The following is a 17,311-nucleotide window of genomic DNA, read 5'->3' as shown; positions in this document are numbered from 1 at the left end:
GTCGGTTAAGCGGCTGCCTTTGGCTCAGGTCATGATCCCAGGGTCCCGGGATCGAGCCCCACATCGGGCTCCCTGCTCAGCGCAGAGTCTGCTTCTCCCCTGCCTGCCATTCCCCACTGCTTGTGCTTTCTCCCTCCCTCCCTCTCTCTCTGTCAAATAAATAAATAAAATCTTTAAAATTAAAAAAAAAGAAAACTAACAGAAGCCTTCTAGAGCAGTGGTTCTCAAAGTGTGATCCCTGGAAAAGAAGGTCAGCATCACCTGAGATTTGTTAGACAGGTAAGACCTACCAGTCAGAAACTCTGGAAATGGGACCCAGTAATTTGTGTCCCAATAAAGCCCTCCAGGTGATTCGGATGCACACTACATTTGAGAACCACTCTTTAGAGCTACTCTATCTATGCTGGGTTGCTTAGTGTTCCCTGAAAATTCACAATCACCCAAAACCTCAGAATGTGACCTTATTTGGAAATAAGGTCTTTGCACATGTAATTAGTTTAGGTCATATTGGATTAGGGTGGACCTTAATCCAATGACTAGTATCATTATAAACAGAGAAGCAGAGACATAAATACATAGGGAGAACACTATGTGACAACAGAGGGGGAGATGCATCTATAAGCCAAGGAATGCCAAGGATTACCAGGAGTCACCAGAAGCTAGCAGAGAAGCAAGAAAGGATTTTTCTCTAGAACCTTCAGAAGCAGTATGACTCTGCTAACATGTTGACTTTAGACTTCTATTCTCCAGAACTGTGAGAGAATAAATTCCTGTTGTTTTAAGCCACCCAGTTTGTGGTAATTTGTTACAGCAGCCCTCACAAAATACTACCCTGTCCAACAAAAGTCATAAGCCACATATAGCTATTTAAATTTAAAATAGTTAAATTAAATAAAAGTGAAAATTCAGTTCCTCAGTTGCACGGTCACATTTCAAGTGCTCAGCACATGCGGTTCATGGCTACTGTATTAACATAGAACATTTCCATCAGAGCAAAAAGTTCTATTGGATACAACTATTCTAGAGGCCCATGGGCTAAATTCCTCCCATCACCTGTTTGGTATGGCCCACAAGCTAAGAATGGCTTCTACATTTTTAAGTGGTTAAAAAGTTAAAAGAGGAGAATTTTGTAACATGTGAAAATTATATGAAAGGCAAATTTCAGTGTCTCTAAATAAAGTATTATTGGAACACAGCCACACCCATTCATTTACATATTGTCCATGACTGCTTTTATGATTTATGCTGCCACAGCAGAGTCAAGTACTTGTGACAGAGACCATACGGCCCACAAAACAAGATATTTACTCTCTGACCTTCAACAGAAAGTTTGCTAACGCCTTCCTCTAGAGGATAATTAAGAGTGACAAGGAGAGGATAGTAGAACAAATTGGCATCATGGTTAAGCACAAAGGCATCTGTTTCAAGATGCCCATAGGCATGTACTTCCCAGACCAGAGTGAAATCAAGGCAAGTATGTATTATCTCTTGTTTATATGCATATAGTATACATATACAGCTGACCCTTGAACAACACAGGTTTGAATTGTGTGCATCTACTTACACATAGTTTTCTTCAATTAATACAGTACCGTAGTGTAAATGTATTATCTCTTCCTTACGATTTTCTTAATAAGATTTTCTTTTATCTAACATACTTTATTGTAAGAACACAGTATATAATACATATAACATAAAAAATATGTGCTAGTTGACTGTCTATGTTATCAATAAGGCTTCTGGTCAACAGTAGGTTATCAGTAGTTAAGTTTTGGGGGAGTCAAACATTATACATGGACTTTCAACTATGCAGGGGTTTGGTGCCCCTAACCCCGGCATCATTCAAGGGTCAACTGTAAATAATATCCACATGTATACACTCCCACATGCACACAGAAGATGCATAAAGAAGGGAATGGAGGGACATATACCTAGGTATTAATGATGGTCACCTAAGGGGGAAGGGATGAAAGAGACTGGAGTTTATGTCTTCTGTTATTATCGCCCTCCATGTTTTCTGATTCTTCTGTAATAAGAGGAAACCTTAATTTAAAGCTTTTTTGTTTTTTTAAAAAACCTGCCTGATTCTAAAACAGAGTTCCTAACCTCTTCTAGATTGTGAGGGCTGTCTTCCAGGCTGCCCTTATCTTTATGTAGCCCTGAATACCTTCACGGTTTCTTTCCCCACCGATACTGGCTCTCAGGAAAGGATCTGCTCGCCCCATTTACACTGAGCTATTGTCACAGATTACTATGTATGTTCCTCCTCCCAGAGCAGAACAGCCTTTCAAAAAAGATCAAAGCCTAGAGCTGTAGACATAAACGTCTACCAGTGGAATGTTAACTATCAGTTAACTAGGTAGGAACACGGACAGCCTTCTGGTCACCCCTGAAATCCCCAGGCACAGGAAACAGCCTACCTCAGTTACTTGCAGGGGCCTAGCCAATGTGCAATCTTGGGCTCTGCACCCAGAAACAATTAACAAATACATACAGCTACACTTACAAAGCAGAATCCAAATTTGCAGGCTTAACCAACACTAGGCAAAAGCCTCCCAAACCCAACCCACTTTTCAGATCCAGGTGATAATAACTTAGACTCAGAGATCTAAATTCAAATCCCTGCTCTGCCACTGACTCGCTGGGAAACCTCAGTCCCTCTCTTTGTCCTCTCCTGGCCTCAATTTTGCCCCAGGAATGAAGTCAGGCTCGGACAGGGTGACTTCCAAATTCCCTCTCAGCTCTGTTCCAGGCCACACTGGATCATCCAGTTGTGTGTATGTATGCCTGGGACAGGGTCCAGCTAATTCCTAAAGGGTCAAATGATTAACCATTGAGCTGGGTCAGTTCCAGAAAGGACTCAAAAATTAACCTGGTTACTCCTGTTTTGCCTTTTAATCTTTACCATTAGTAACTCTGGTAAGGCATTGTCCCTCTCTAGTCTCCATGGCCCGTGTACCATCCCCTGACCCTCTACCCAGAGTGCTCCATTCCCCTCTCCCAACTTCCCTTTCCCCCTGACTAAATTCTGCCAATTCTCACTTCATCCATGAGACCTTTTCGGATTCCCCAAGGCCCCATGACCACAACCTCCTCTGACTACCTCACTATACTATATTATATCCTAGTATAAGGCACTTAGCACCGACTATCAGGGGTTTTAGTAACCTCTCCTATGGGTACTTCTTCCTACTTGGCTATTCCCCTTAGGAGTAGAAATTAGGCTTACCTAAGATTTTATACAGGGGATTCCAGCACTGAGTGAAAAATTAGCTCCAATGGCCTCTTAGGTCTAGATCAATGCTAAAATTCATGAATGCACAGGTTCATTGATTGAGGATGCTGAAACACTCGAAATGCTTTTCACCAAGCTCATAAATAAGACCTGACCACTAAGAAATGTTTTCAACTCTTCAAAGCACCTGTAAGCTCTCTTAGCTCCTTGGATCCTCACAAGAACCCTGTGAGGCAGGTGACCACTAAAGTGGAGTGTAAAGAATTTAACATGGAGGTGAAGCAATCTCCTAAGGCTGGCTGGCAAGTTGGTGATAGAACCCGAACCACACACCAGAGTTCTTGCCCTCCATTCCTGGGCTTTCAGGTGTGCAGCACACAGTAAAATCATAGCCTCACCCTCTTTTTAAGAAACTGCAGCCTATTGCCACTTCCATAACACATGAATATGCATACATTTTATAAATACCTTCATGCTGGTTCCAGCCAGCTTGGGGGCTCCACATCTGTAAATCTACGGCTGTTTTTCTCTCATCATTTATCATCATTCTCTAAGGGAAAAACAGCCCAGTGCAGTTCCCAGTCAGATCGATATATTTTCTTGAAGAGATTACAAGGAGCTAGGAGACACTGAACTTGATCCTACTTGCTCTAGTATGCCCCACTCAGTCCCTTCCCTCCTCCCGCTGTGTTCCAGCAGAGAAGAGGCAGGTGAAAGCTTTTAGTGTGAGCAATCATCCCAATACACAACTTGGAGATGGGCTTCCCAGCCAGAATATGATCTTTGCCCCGTCCAGCATCTATGGAACCATACTGTCTCATCACAGCCACCTTTGCTGTTCAGCAGGGTCATTCAGAAACCTGTAAATATATACACAAATTAATATGCAAATGATTATTAGGGGCAGGTGCGTATGGAAGGTGCATTTATGCTATTGTGTTTAGTTTGAGTGTGTGTGTGTGTGTGTGTGTGTGTGTGTGTGTGTGTGTGTGTGTGTGGTGCTGATATAATGTGAACAACCACGTGTATCTGCAGGTACCCTCCTGAAAAATGTGTATATGTGCAGATGAGTATGTGACTGGGCATAAATATTTGCTCACTCACCAGTCACCAATCGGTTCAACAAAGATGTATTGATGCTGCAGGCATTGTGCAAGTTCCTGGACATGAATAAGACACAGAATGGAGGGGAATACACCACAGTGCATGAGTGGTAGATGTGTTTTTCAGCACTATGTACCTGTCTATTAAATCACTATACATATGTATGTGTACATCAGGGTCCACATCAAGCTAGGGAAGTTCCTGATCATATAAGTGAGGGCATATCATCTGTTGGTGCTGAAAAATGCTGCTGTGTTCTCTCCCCAAGCCTCAAGGATCAGATTTAAACAGGCCTTACCTGATCCTTGGGCCATGGATGCATCCTCTATACTCAGTCAGGGTGGAAGGCTGAATACCGCCCCCGCCCTTTCCAGCCACTCCACCCTCCCCACCCATAGGGAGGTAAGGCAACCTGATAACAGGGCAACAAGAGTCCAGCCTGATGGAAGCCACCTGAGCTTCACGTGTATCTCAATTTTTAGAAAAGAAAAAGTAATTGTGGTTATGGTTGTATAACTCTACGAATATGCCAAACACCATTGAATTGTATATTTTAAATGAGTGAATTGTATGGTATATAAATTACATCTCAATAAAGCTACTACCAAAAAAAATTACAAGACTATGGTTCAAATCCAGGTCTTTCCTTTTTTTTTTTAGTTTTTTTAGTTTTTGATGTAGTATTCAACGATTCATTAGTTGTGTATAACACCCAAACCAGGTCTTTCCGGGTCGAAAACCAATGCTTTTAACCACAACACCACACTGCCTTATTTGCAGGGTAATCCCAGAAGGGCTCTTTACCTCTCTCCTTTCCTCATACAAGCTCTCCTTGCCTTGTGCTCTCTGAGCCTCAAAAGCTCCAGGCTTCTTCCCAAGCACAGTGTTGTCCAGAACAGTCCCACCTCAATAACCCCCAAGTGCCTACAATCTAAAGCCAAATCTCCTTAATCTGGAAATCAAGGCCTCTAAAGATCTGCCATCAACTTTCTTTTCCTAGGATTCTGCTCCACATGTCCAGCATCCTAGCCAAATATTTCTCCCTGCCTTCTCCTGAATCATGTCCTTTCCTGCTGTCCAATGTGCCTGGAAAATTCTCTCTCCACCCCTCCACTACATAGCCAAATCCTGCCCTTCACCTGGCACCTTCTCTGAATTCAAAGTTACACACACACACACACACTGGCCTTAATTTTCTTCCTCTGAGCTCTCATGCATCTCTATTTCTCCATGCATTTGTCCCTATAGAAAGGGATTTGGACATATATTCTTTAAAGACAGAGCATTTTTTAAAAGATTTATTTATTTGAGAGAGAGAGGGACAGCACGAGGGGAGGGGAGGGACAGAGGCAGAAGCAGACCCTCCACTAAGCAGGGAGCCCAACCCAGGACCCTGGGATCATGACCTGAGCCAAAGGCAGATGCTTAACCGACTGAGCCACCCAGGCGCCCCTAAGGACAGAGCATTAAACAACCCAAAGCACCCAGCACAGCATCTGACACAAAGTGGTACTCACAAAAGTCATATCAAACTAACTGAAGTGAATTCAATCTCTCATCACCTCACCACTCTTTATCCTGCCAACTAGAAACACTACAGGCACAGTTTGAAGAAGGTGTTTAGAATGTTAATGGGTGAAAATGGGTTGCAGCCACATTTATTTCATCTAAGTTATGATTGAGTTTTATGGCCTTTTATGGTTCCCTTGACTACCCAGCTGTCGGTTGGCATACCCTGCTCAGCCCAGGGGGTGGAAATGTTCCCCTGGCAGGGTGATGTCAGGCAGGGGTGATATGAAGAGGAAGATAATTCAGCATTTGAGGTACCAGCACCTACTGGGTCCTTCACACTGTAACCATATTAGGACCCCTTCTGCCCCTTCCTCAACTCTGAGACAGCCAAGGGGTTGGGAAGTCCAGAGGGGTGTGCTGCAGTTCTGCTCTGACAGGATCCCAGGATGAGGAACAAAGGAGTACCAGGCCATTAGGCCCTGTGCTGGGTTTTATGTAGGATTGCTCTCTATGGTAGTGTCTCAATTTCCTAACCACTGCAGTTCCCTGGTGCCCTGACCATCCATAGTCTACAATGTCCCACCAGCCCTACCCTCTTACAGGAGCACAGCCCAACAGAAATACAATGTGAGCCACAAGTATAATTTTAAATGCCCTGGTAGCCACATTAAAAAAGGTAAAAAGAGGGTGCCTGGGTGGCTCAGTTGGTTAAGCGACTGCCTTTGGCTCAGGTCATGATCCTGGAGTCCAGGGATCGAGTCCCGCATCAGGCTCCCTGCTCAGCAGGGAGTCTGCTTCTCCTTCTGACCCTCCTCCCTCTCATGCTCTCTGTCTCTCATGCTCTCTCTCTCAAATAAATAAATAAAATCTTTAAAAAAAGTAAAAAGAAACAGGTGAAATTAATTTTAATAATATATTTTATATAATCCAATAGGTCCAAAATATTAGCATTTCAACATGTAATCAATAAAAAAATTTCCCTTTTTAAAGATTTTATTTGTTTATCTTTTGTCTTCCTTGGACTGCTCTTAACACACTCTGTACTCTGCACTTAATAAACAGGGGCAACATCTGTACACTCCTGCCATCCACTGCCTAGTACAAAGCCTGGCATGTGATGGATGTCCAATATACCTGTTGAATGAATAACCAGCTCTTCCTGGTGGTCCCAGTCATGCTCAGGTAAGCGACCTAGTAGGGCTATCCTACCAGATCCCTACAAGAAGCCTGCCTTGCCTGGCGTCCTCCGGCTTCCAGGAACTGCATCTCCCACCTCACTGGACCACTGAGGAGGCCTAGGCATGATGTGATTGGGTACCCAGCTTTGAAATAAGGGGAGAGATTGGAGCAGAAAGAAGGAAGACCACTGTCCCCAGGGTGGGGATAAGACTTGTCCATTTCCTTCCCTCCCTCTCCCAGAGTCAGCAGAGACCTTCTCCCAACAAGGGTCCAAAGAGCTCATCCATGCTGGGCTGAGGGAAGATTCCTGACTCCTGAAATCCAGCTACCACCCTCCCCGGTACCAACTCCCACCCCCAGTGGTCTGGACACATGGCCAAGCACTTTAACCCTTCCATTTACCAGATGGAAAAGGCAACAGAGTCTGTTCCCAATCCCCACACCGCGGCTGGTCAGAATTCCAGTGTCCCCCTCTCCAGGAATTTTACTTCCACTCAAGTCTCAGGCCTTGGAGATCTTGGAATCCACGCTCCTCACTGTTATAGAAGCCCAGAGAGGAGCTGAGACCTGCCCAGAGTCACACAGCCAGCCAAGGCCAGGACCCTGAGGTCCCCAGGTGGAGGTGACAGGCCGTAGAGGTTCAGGCCACCTCTGCCTCTTCTTTCTTCCATGCTCCCTCCCTCACCTCAGAAAAAACGACATAACCTCTTCACACCTGGGCCTTCACCCCCCCGTGATGTCATTCCCAAACCACAGTAGGGAGTAGAGTCGGGGAGTCGGTGGTGGTACAGAGATTGTTTCCCCCACTTGAGAGAGGTGCACGGTAACCCTGAGCCCAGAATGGCTGAGCGGCTCCCACAAGGACACAATGCGCGGCAGAGGCAACGGCAAGACCAGAAGCCAGGAGTCCTCTCTCCACTCAGGGCCGGGCCCCACTGAGCCATCCTGAGGCCGCCTCCCACGTCCGAGGACGGGAGCGGCTTAGGCCGAACGCACGGCCTGTCCCGGTCAGACGCGCATCTACGCAGTAAGCGCGGAACTTGCCGGCGCCTTGTAGCTCAGCCGCCTCGGTGTGGGCCTGGCCCTTCCACTGGAGCTCCGCCGGCGCCCCACGGGCGCGCGAGTCCCTTTCCCCGCATTGGTCCCTCCTCCCCGAGGGCCTGCGAGAGCCCAGCGTCCGCCCGCTTCCTCCCTCACCAGCCCTCACTGCGCGCAGGGCCAGCACACCCGGACACCGGCGACAAGCACCCCGTGCCGGCCCACTCACCGCCCAGCAAGACGTTCAACCGCGGCTGAGGGACCGATGGAGACACTGGCTGTGGGGCCTGACTCCCTGCTGATGGACTCACCCGACTGGCTAACAGGACAGCAGATGGGACTGACAGACTGACAGGACTGACTGGCTGATGGACAGGCTGACTGTTCCGGCTGAAAAGATGGCTGACGGGATTGACTGACTGACAGGCTGACGGGATTGACCCACAGGCTGGTTGCACTGGCTGACGGGACAGCGGATGGGATAGACAGACTGACAAGACTGACAGGCTGGTTGCACTGGCTGACAGGACAGCGGATGGGATAGACGGACTGACAGGACTGACAGGCTGACTCCCTGCTGATGGACGCACCGGACTGGCCAACAGGACAGCAGATGGGATAAACAGGCTGACAGGACTGACTGACTGGCTGACGGACAGGCTGGTTGCACTGGCTGACAGGACAGCGGATGGGATAGACGGACTGACAGGACTGACTGACAGGCTGACTGGCTGATGGATGGGCTGGGTTGTACTGGGTGACAGGACAGCAGATGGGATAAACAGACTGATAGGAATGACTGACTGGCTGATGGACAGGCTGGTTGTACTGGGTGACAGGACAGCAGATGGGATAGCCGGACTGACAGGCCTGATGGACAGGCTGACGGACAGGCTGACGGACAGGCTGGTTGCACTGGCTGACAGGATGGTGGACGGGAATGACATGCTGACTGGATTTGACTAGCTGGCTGGCTGACTGGCCGACAGGCTGGTTGTACTGACTGACTCGCCAACTAGACTAACCGGCAGGTTGGCGGCTGCGAGTGGTGCGGGCGGCCGCAAGCCGCTCAGCCTCCCCCTCCACCTCCAGTTCACGTCATGTCAACTCACCGCGCTGCCTCTCCCGCCACCAACCGGTTCCTACGCGGCTCTCTACAAGGGTCGAGCTGGAGCCCCCGCGCGCGGCACGTGGCGCCCCACGGTGGGCGGGGCCGGAAGGACAGGGGCGGGGTGTGGGGAGGGGGCGGGGGCGCGGGTGGAGAGTCTGGAGCAGTGGGAACCCGCGTGTGTCACCCGGCGCATCAGTACCCGCTTTTCTGTATTTCGCCCCTCTTATCCGCCGCCTTCGTTCCCCCGTTGGGTCTCCTTGTCCTCCTTTCCTGTCGGAGTGGGCGGGCCCCCTCTGAACCCTGTGTCGCACTGAGGGCATGTCCAGTGAACTGATGGGGTGAGAGAAGTTCACGGCTGCCCCTTAGATCCCCCAGAAGCCTGGGCATCCAGAGAGCTTTAGGGCCCAACTGGGGCGGGGGACAACGGGACCCTTCCGGGGCAAGCAGCAGAGCGCGCCGAGGGTCAAAACCCCCTACTCCCGCCGGGGCCCCCAGAAATCTTTGATGATTCAGAAGGGGCCTGGAGGGCACTGAGTGAGGAGGTGGCTGCAAGAGCCGGTGAAATTTGCAATGTCTCTGTTACTGGGCCCAGAATTGCCCCTCTCCTCTACTTGCCCCCTCCTCCCATCCCGCCAGACCTCAGCAGCTCCTGTGCAAACTCACCTACCTTCCAGAGGGCGACTTCGGGAACGTGGTGAACACTGTTGAGCCCGTAGGTGGCAGCAAAGGCCTGAGAAAGCGGTCCCAAAATGGTCCCGCCGTTCCGCCGTGATACCAGAAAGGCTGGGAAGGATTGAGTCACTTCAGAGAGGAAGAAACTGAAGCCCAGCGCGTCAGGAACATGCTCACATCACCAAGCGATTTGAACCCCAACTTCCTGCCCCAAGAGAAGAGGAGACAAGGCAGAGATAGGAGAGGCTAACAGGGAGAGTCCATAGGAAGTGATGGCTCAGAGCGCAGAAGCACTCAGACCTGCCGTCCCAACTGGGTGGCCCTGGGAGCCTCACCGCTCTGAGGCTCCCTTTCCTTACCTGTAGAATTAGGGACAAGAAGGGCACCTGCTTCATGGTTTGTCTTGAGGATTAACTGAGATGCATGGAAATCACAGCACCACCACCAACACCTAGTAAGTGCTCAGTAAATAGTCAATAAATTAATACAGTAAAGCAGTGTTCCACAGGCCACCCAAGACAACACCTAGCTGGTATCTGAGTGTGATGTTCTTTTTTAATGTGTCAACTAGGCCAACTTACACTCCTATTATTCAATCAAACACTAATCTAGATGTTGTGATGTATTTTGCAGATGCAATTAAATATTGACTTTAAAGGAGATTATCCTAGATAATCTTGGTGGGGCTGACTCAGTTGAAAGACCTTAAGATCAGAGCTGGGGTTTCCCTGAGGAAGTAATTCTGCCTGTGGACCCCAGCTTCTGCCCTTGGCAAGAGTTTCAGCCTGTACCTAATGATTTCAGACTTGCCTAGCCAACCCCACAATAGCATGAGCCAACTCCTTGTGATAAATTTTTTTTAAAGATTTTATTTATTTATTTGACACAGAGAGAGCGAGCACAAGTAGGCAGAGCGGCAGGCAGAGGGACAGGGAGAAGCAGACTCCCTGCTGAGCAGGGAGACCGATGCAGGGCTCCATCCCAGGACCCTGGGATCAGGACCCGAGCCGAAGGCAGACGTTCAACCAACTGAGCCACCCAGGCGCCCCGCGATAAATTTCTTAATATGCGTCTCCTACTAGTACTATTTCTCTGCTTGAACCCTGACTAATACCCGGAGGAAGTGAGGAGTGTGTGTATATGTGTGTGTACACTGGGATCACAGAGCCCAAATCCTCATGTTTATTCACTCCTTATTAAGTTCAGGGTGGTTTGTGCCTTTGAGTCCTATAGCAAAACCTTGGTTGTTTAATGATAGGGCTAGGGTGGGGGTGGGGATGGAGATGGAAGGCCCAGGTGTAGCTCCCTTACTCCCTTCTGCCAGCCCTGCCCCAGGCTTCGGGCTCATGGATGCCACCTGCTTGCTTCTGGGCTTTCTCTACAGTCCCCCTTTTCCCAGGGGAGACCAGACTCATCCTCCTCCCCCTGCAGCAGTTGTAGGATTAGGAATAGGGGGTACAACCATGCTGTCTCCCTGAGAGCCAGCTGGTGAGGAGGAGGCTTCTCCTTCAGCAACCAACTGGTCCACGTGTCGCTGTACCCTGCCTCTCCCGCCTCCATCCACAGGCCGTGTGTCATGCGCACACCCACACTTCTGCCCTCCCGCCCTGATTCTAACAGCTGCTAACATTCATCGATTACGGTCTATGTTGTAACACCATGCCAAGGCACTTTCCTCATCTCATTTCACCTCAGCACAAATGTATGGGATAGGAGTTAACGCTGTCATTATCCCCATTTTACAGAGGAGGAGGCTGAGGCACAGAGCCATGTTCTCAGCCTCCCACCTGTTCCTTCTCCAGGGGAGACCTGCCCAGGGCAGAACCTTAAAGGTCAGCTGAAAACAGCTGTGGTGGAGAGAAAGCGACTCTGATGGTGAAGCTTCACTGAGGTGCAGGGTCTCATCACTTCTCAGACGCTCTGCTCCTCGGCACAGATGTTGGTGGTGAAGATCAAGGAGGTGGGCGGCCTGAAAGCAGTTGGTTTTCTTCCCTCTCTCCCTTCCTCCCTTCCTCCCTTCCTCCCTTCCTCCCTTCTTCCCTTCCTCCCTCCCTCCCTTCCTTCCTTCCTTCCTTCCTTCCTTCCACCAGGAAACTGGGGAGGCTGGTAAACATGGTCTGGTGGAAAGAAGGTGAGCTTGGGAGTCAGCAAGACTGAGTCTAAGGTCTGGTGCAGCCATTTGTAAACTGCAAGGCCTTCAGCAAATTCTGGCAATCTGAGCCTCAGTTTCCTCATCTGGGAGGTGGGCCGGTGAGAACCTCCCTCACTGGACTCCTGTGGGGACAGTAAAGCAGCTGGAATGCTTTGGCAGTCAGGCCTCAGGCCTACAGCCTGCTCTCTCCACATTTATTAGGGGGTTGGTGAAAATGAAGGCTCAGTGCTATAAACATGAGAGATTATTATTACTGCGCCACAGACATGGTCCCCCACCCCCTAAAAAAAAAAAAAAAAAACAGAACAAAACAAACGCTTCTCCTTCCAGGGCTCAGCATTTAAGGAGGCACTCCTTTTAAAGGCGGCCCCAGACCACCTCACACCCATCAGAATGGCTAAAATTAACAAGTCAGGAAACGACAGATGTTGGCGGGGATGTGGAGAAAGGGGAACCCTCCTACACTGTTGGTGGGAATGCAAGCTGGTGCAACCACTCTGGAAAACAGTATGGACGTTCCTCAAACAGTTGAAAATAGAGCTACCATACAATCCAGCAATTGCACTACTGGGTATTTACCACAAAGATACAAATGTAGGGATCCGAAGGGGTACGTGCACCCCAATGTTTATAGCAGCAATGTCCACAATAGCCAAACTGTGGAAAGAGCCAAGATGTCCATCGACAGATGAATGGATAAAGAAGATGTGGTATATATACACAATGGAATATTATGTAGCCATCAAAAGGAATGAGATCTTGCCATTTGCAATGATGTGGATGGAACTGGAGGGTCTTATGCTGAGTGAAATAAGTCAATCAGAGAAAGACATGTATCATATGACCTCACTGATATGAGGAATTCTTAATCTCAGGAAACAAACTGAGGGTTGCTGGAGTGGTGGGGGGTGGGAGGGATGGGGTGGCTGGGTGATAGACATTGGGGAGGGTATGTGCTATGGTGAGCACTGTGAATTGTACAAGACTGATGAATCACGGATCTGTACTTCTGAAACAAATAATGCAATATATGTTAAGAAAAAAAAAGAAGATAGCAGGAGGGGAAGAATAGAAGGGGGGAAATCGGAGGGGGAGACCAACCATGAGAGACGATGGACTCTGAAAAACAAACTGAGGGTTCTAAAGGGAAGGGGGGTGGGGGGATGAGTTAGCCTGGTGATGGGTATTAAAGAGGGCACATTCTGCGTGGAGCACTGGGTGTTATGCACAAACAATGAATCATGGAACACTACATCAAAAACTAATGATGTAATATATGGTGATTAACATAACAATAAAAAATTATTTTTAAAAAAACCCATAAAGGCGGCCCCAGACACTGCCTGCATCCTTAAATACTGCACCCTGCGTTCCTCTCTTGCCTGCTCTGCTTCCTTATTTGAGAGAAAGCAGGGTCACGCCCCCACCCCAAGTCACTCATGCTATCCCAAGTGCCATCCCAAGTCCTTCCTCACCCTCACGGTGTTGGTTTTTTAAAGATTTTATTTATTTGAGAGAGAGCGTGGGCAGGGGCAGAGGGAGGGGGAGAAGCAGACTCCCCGCTGAGCAGGGAGCCCACCGCCATCCCAGGACCCCAGGATCATGACCTGAGCCAAAGTCAGACGCTTAACTGGCTGAGCCCCCCGGGTGCACCACCTTCGCGTTTTATCTAGTGCTTCAGCAAATCCTGTCAGCTCTACCCACTTTGTCTCTCTGTCCCATTGCCACCACCCAGGTCCCCACCACCCAATCTCCCTCATTCCGCCCCACACAACAGCAAGGGCAAGATTTTTTAAACGCAAACAGGATCATGTCTCCCACTCCTCAAAACACTTCCCTGGGGCTTCCCAGTACTCCAAGGTCCTACGAGGCCTGGCCTCTGACATCCTCTCTGTCCTCACTACCGTCCCAGCTCCCTCCAATGCCACATTGGCCATCACCTTTCAGTTCCTGGTGCTCTGCATGCTTCCTTTGCACATGCTGTTCCCTCTGCCAGAACACTTCTCCCTACTCCATCCCAACCCTACTTAGTGAACGCCCCTCCTGCCCAGGCTGCTTCACATACTTTCTTTAAACAGGTCTCTGGTGTTCTATGCCTTCCCTTCCCATTCACTGGGTGATTAGGATTAGCCCCAGCCCCAGCACACACACCTACCTCTGTGAGGTAGGGTAGGGACCCAGGTTGGTTTTGCTCACTATGGTTTCACTGGTGCCCACACACAGAGTTGAATCAATGCTTGTTCGATGAACAATAGGTGAGGTTATGAGTAAGGCACCTGCCTGATTTTGGGTGGGGGCCATATTCCCTGGTTTACTTGGAGAGGCCCAGTGTTTACCTGCCATCCCGGTGTAATCATAATGGTGCCCATGTTCACTCTCAAGTGTCCCAGTTTGGTGATACCTTATATGGTCAGTGTAGTTATTAGAAAGGAGAAGAGGTTTACCCCAGAGCATCTTTCCCACGCCCACACTGGTTTCCCATTTTCCCCCTACAAGCCCAAAGCGTTTTCTTCTTGCTCCTGAAATATTTCTCTTCTTTTAATATTCTCCTTGCATTGCCCCAACCCCAGATATACATAAGAATTATGTTTGCCCATTTCACTGCAGGACTGTCCTCCCAGAGGGTTGCCATGGTGATTGAATGATGTCACTGCCCTGGAAACAGTTGCCTAGGAGATGAGTGATGTCACTTCCAGGAGGTGATTGTCATGGTAACCATCTCATGAAACTAGGGGGTGGCCAGGAAAGTGAAGGGGGGTGGAGGGCGGATGCACAAGGGACAAATGTGAAGGGCGGAAGGAAAGGGGGGGCACAGGAAAAAAGTCCAGGAAGAGGATGGGGACCATCCCAGAGCAGTTGAAAATAACAGAATCTCAGAAATGAAAAAGCACGCGAAGACCACCAAACGCACCCACCTCATGTTTAGAGGCTGCTGAGAGGCCAGGACTGGCTCAAGGTCACACCACCGATTTACAAAGAACAAAGAACAAAGCCTGAGGCATCATGACCCTCTGTTTCTTACGTGGCTCATCCGCAGACTTGGGTGGTGAAATAAAGAATTCTTTTTGGTCATTTCTTTTTAAAAATTTCTGGTTCAAATCAATCGTTCATGAATTCAACAAATTCTTGTGTGCTGTGTGCTAGGCCCTGTAAAGAACCTGAGTGACATCTTCATGGTTACTATAATATATATTTTTTTATATAGAATAGAATATATGTATTATGTGTTTATGGTATCTCCCCCCACTAGAGTGTTAGCCCCATGAGGACAAGCAATACACCCTGCCCAGTGTCTACCATATAGTAGGAGCTCAGTGTGTTTGCTGAATGAGTGAAGATGGAGTGATGCTGCCATTGTGTGGTACAGACCCATAGTACAGGAACCCAGAGAGAGGGTGGTAAGTCACTATCAGGGAGGAGGTAGGATTTCATAGATGGGATTTGAATAGGTCAAGAGAAGAAAGCCATTGCAGAAGGGAAGAGTAATGGCTTGAGCCAACGTGAGAGCAAGTTAAACAGGTTGGATCCAGCTGCATAGAGATGTCACATAGTGGTGCTTTGGTTTACCTCTGGAGTCATACTGTGGCTGTAGCACCTGTGGGCATCCCCCCTTCTGGAAGAAGGAGCTCCAAGGATTAGGAAGAAGAAAGGCATTAAAGTCCATGTTGCTGGATATTCCTGGAGTCCTGGAGGTAGGGGTGGTGCAGGGACTGATTTGAAGAGGCAGATGTGAAGAAGGTAACTGAGAGAAGTCTGGCTGACAAGGAAGGAAAGGGTACCATCAAGGAAGACCTGGAATGTCAGGCTTCCAGCCTCTGCCTGAAGGCAACATGCTCATGAGAAGAACAAGGACTTGGGAAGCCTGCGCGTGGCATACTTTGCCACTTCCCAGCTGTGTGCCCACATGAAAGTCTGTTTCCTCTCTGAGCCTCTCAATTGTAGCTACAACCTCTTTCACAGGATTGTTGGCTTTGATTTTTAAAATGTATGTAAAGCTCCATTTACATTACATTACATTACATTACATTACATTACATTACATTACATTACATTACATTACATTACTGTTAAGTCACCCACATGAGGCAGTCAGCAAATGTCATTTTCCCTCTCCTCCCTGGTACAGTCTCTGCTTTCCAAAACGGCATGGGAGATATACTTTAGGAAATTGAACTTGACAGTGGATTCCTTCATTCTTTAGCTCACCCAATCTTTTGGAGCCCTTGCTTTGCTAGACATAATAGGGCCCTATGGCCCAGTAGAGGTGAAGGAGGAATGTACACAGTAATTTAGAATAATGCAAAGACTGACCCAGTCACCTGGTAGAAGGGTCCCAGACAGATCAGAGGTTTCGTAACAGACAACTTTTCATTAGGCCTGAAAAAGGAGGATTTGATTTGAGTGCGATGTTGGATAGATCGGAGAAGGAGAGAAACCAGAGAGGCAGGAAGGCAAGCTTTGTACTTTCCTAGGACTCCTTTTCTCCAAATGGGGATCAAAAAACCCATGGCATAGTGGAAAGAGCCTTGGAGGACTGCCCCAGTTTTGATCTCAGCAGTACTCTTACTAGCTCATACCACCTGATACCTGGTTTCCTCAACTGTTAAAAAGATTATCAAAAAAGTAATTAAAAAAGAAAAATATTACCATTCCCACCTTCCAGGGATGCTGTAAAGATCCAGAGACCACACACCTGAGGTGTACAGAACATAGTAGGTATTTGAAATCGTTGCTTTCATCAGCCCGATGACTGGGTTTTATAATGGAAGGTGATCTGTTAAGTCCCAGCTAGCTGTGAATCAGTGTTTGTGCTTCCCTGGAGGGTCTCCTGAAAACTGAGAACCCTCTTGGTCTCTTGAATGACAGGCAGTCTGTAAGAGTGTATAGGAGGAGTGTGTGGAGGGCCCAACAGTTGGAATGCAGCCTAGTTTACAGAGCCAAGAGACATCCAGAACTCCCCAGTCTCAAGAGATTTAAGATGGCCAAGTATTTACCCAACAATAACTCCATTATCAAGAATCCTATACCCTACAGTAGTCCAAATGTCCATCGATTGATGAATCGATAAAGAAAATGTGGTATGTGTACACACACACACACACACACACACACACACACAGAGTGGAGTATTATTCAGCCATAAAAAAGAATGAAATCTTACCATTTGCAACATGGATGGAGCTAGAGATTATGCTAAGTGAAATAAATCAGTCAGAGAAAGACAAATACTGTATTTCACTCGTATGTGGAATTTAAGAAACAAAACCGTAAGCAAAGGGAAAAAGAGACAAACCAAGAAGCAGACTCT

General features: G+C 48.1%; 1 protein-coding gene across 1 annotated transcript in view; it reads right to left on the bottom strand.

Moving 5' to 3' along the window:
- The window catches only part of SLC5A1 (solute carrier family 5 member 1), a 130,959-nt gene extending 127,237 nt beyond the window's left edge, over positions 1–3,722 (bottom strand). Inside the window, exon 1 of the mRNA XM_027577413.2 lies at positions 3,704–3,722. Coding sequence (XP_027433214.1) covers positions 3,704–3,709 — 6 coding nt within the window. The 5' untranslated portion in view covers positions 3,710–3,722. The remainder of the gene's footprint in view (positions 1–3,703) is intronic.
- Between the last annotated feature and the right edge of the window lie 13,589 nt (positions 3,723–17,311).

This window comes from Zalophus californianus, chromosome 14 (assembly GCF_009762305.2).
Source record: "Zalophus californianus isolate mZalCal1 chromosome 14, mZalCal1.pri.v2, whole genome shotgun sequence".
NCBI classification, from domain to species: Eukaryota; Metazoa; Chordata; class Mammalia; order Carnivora; family Otariidae; genus Zalophus; species Zalophus californianus.
Note: the sequence above shows the minus strand (reverse complement) of the source record. Positions and strands in the feature narration are given on the sequence as shown.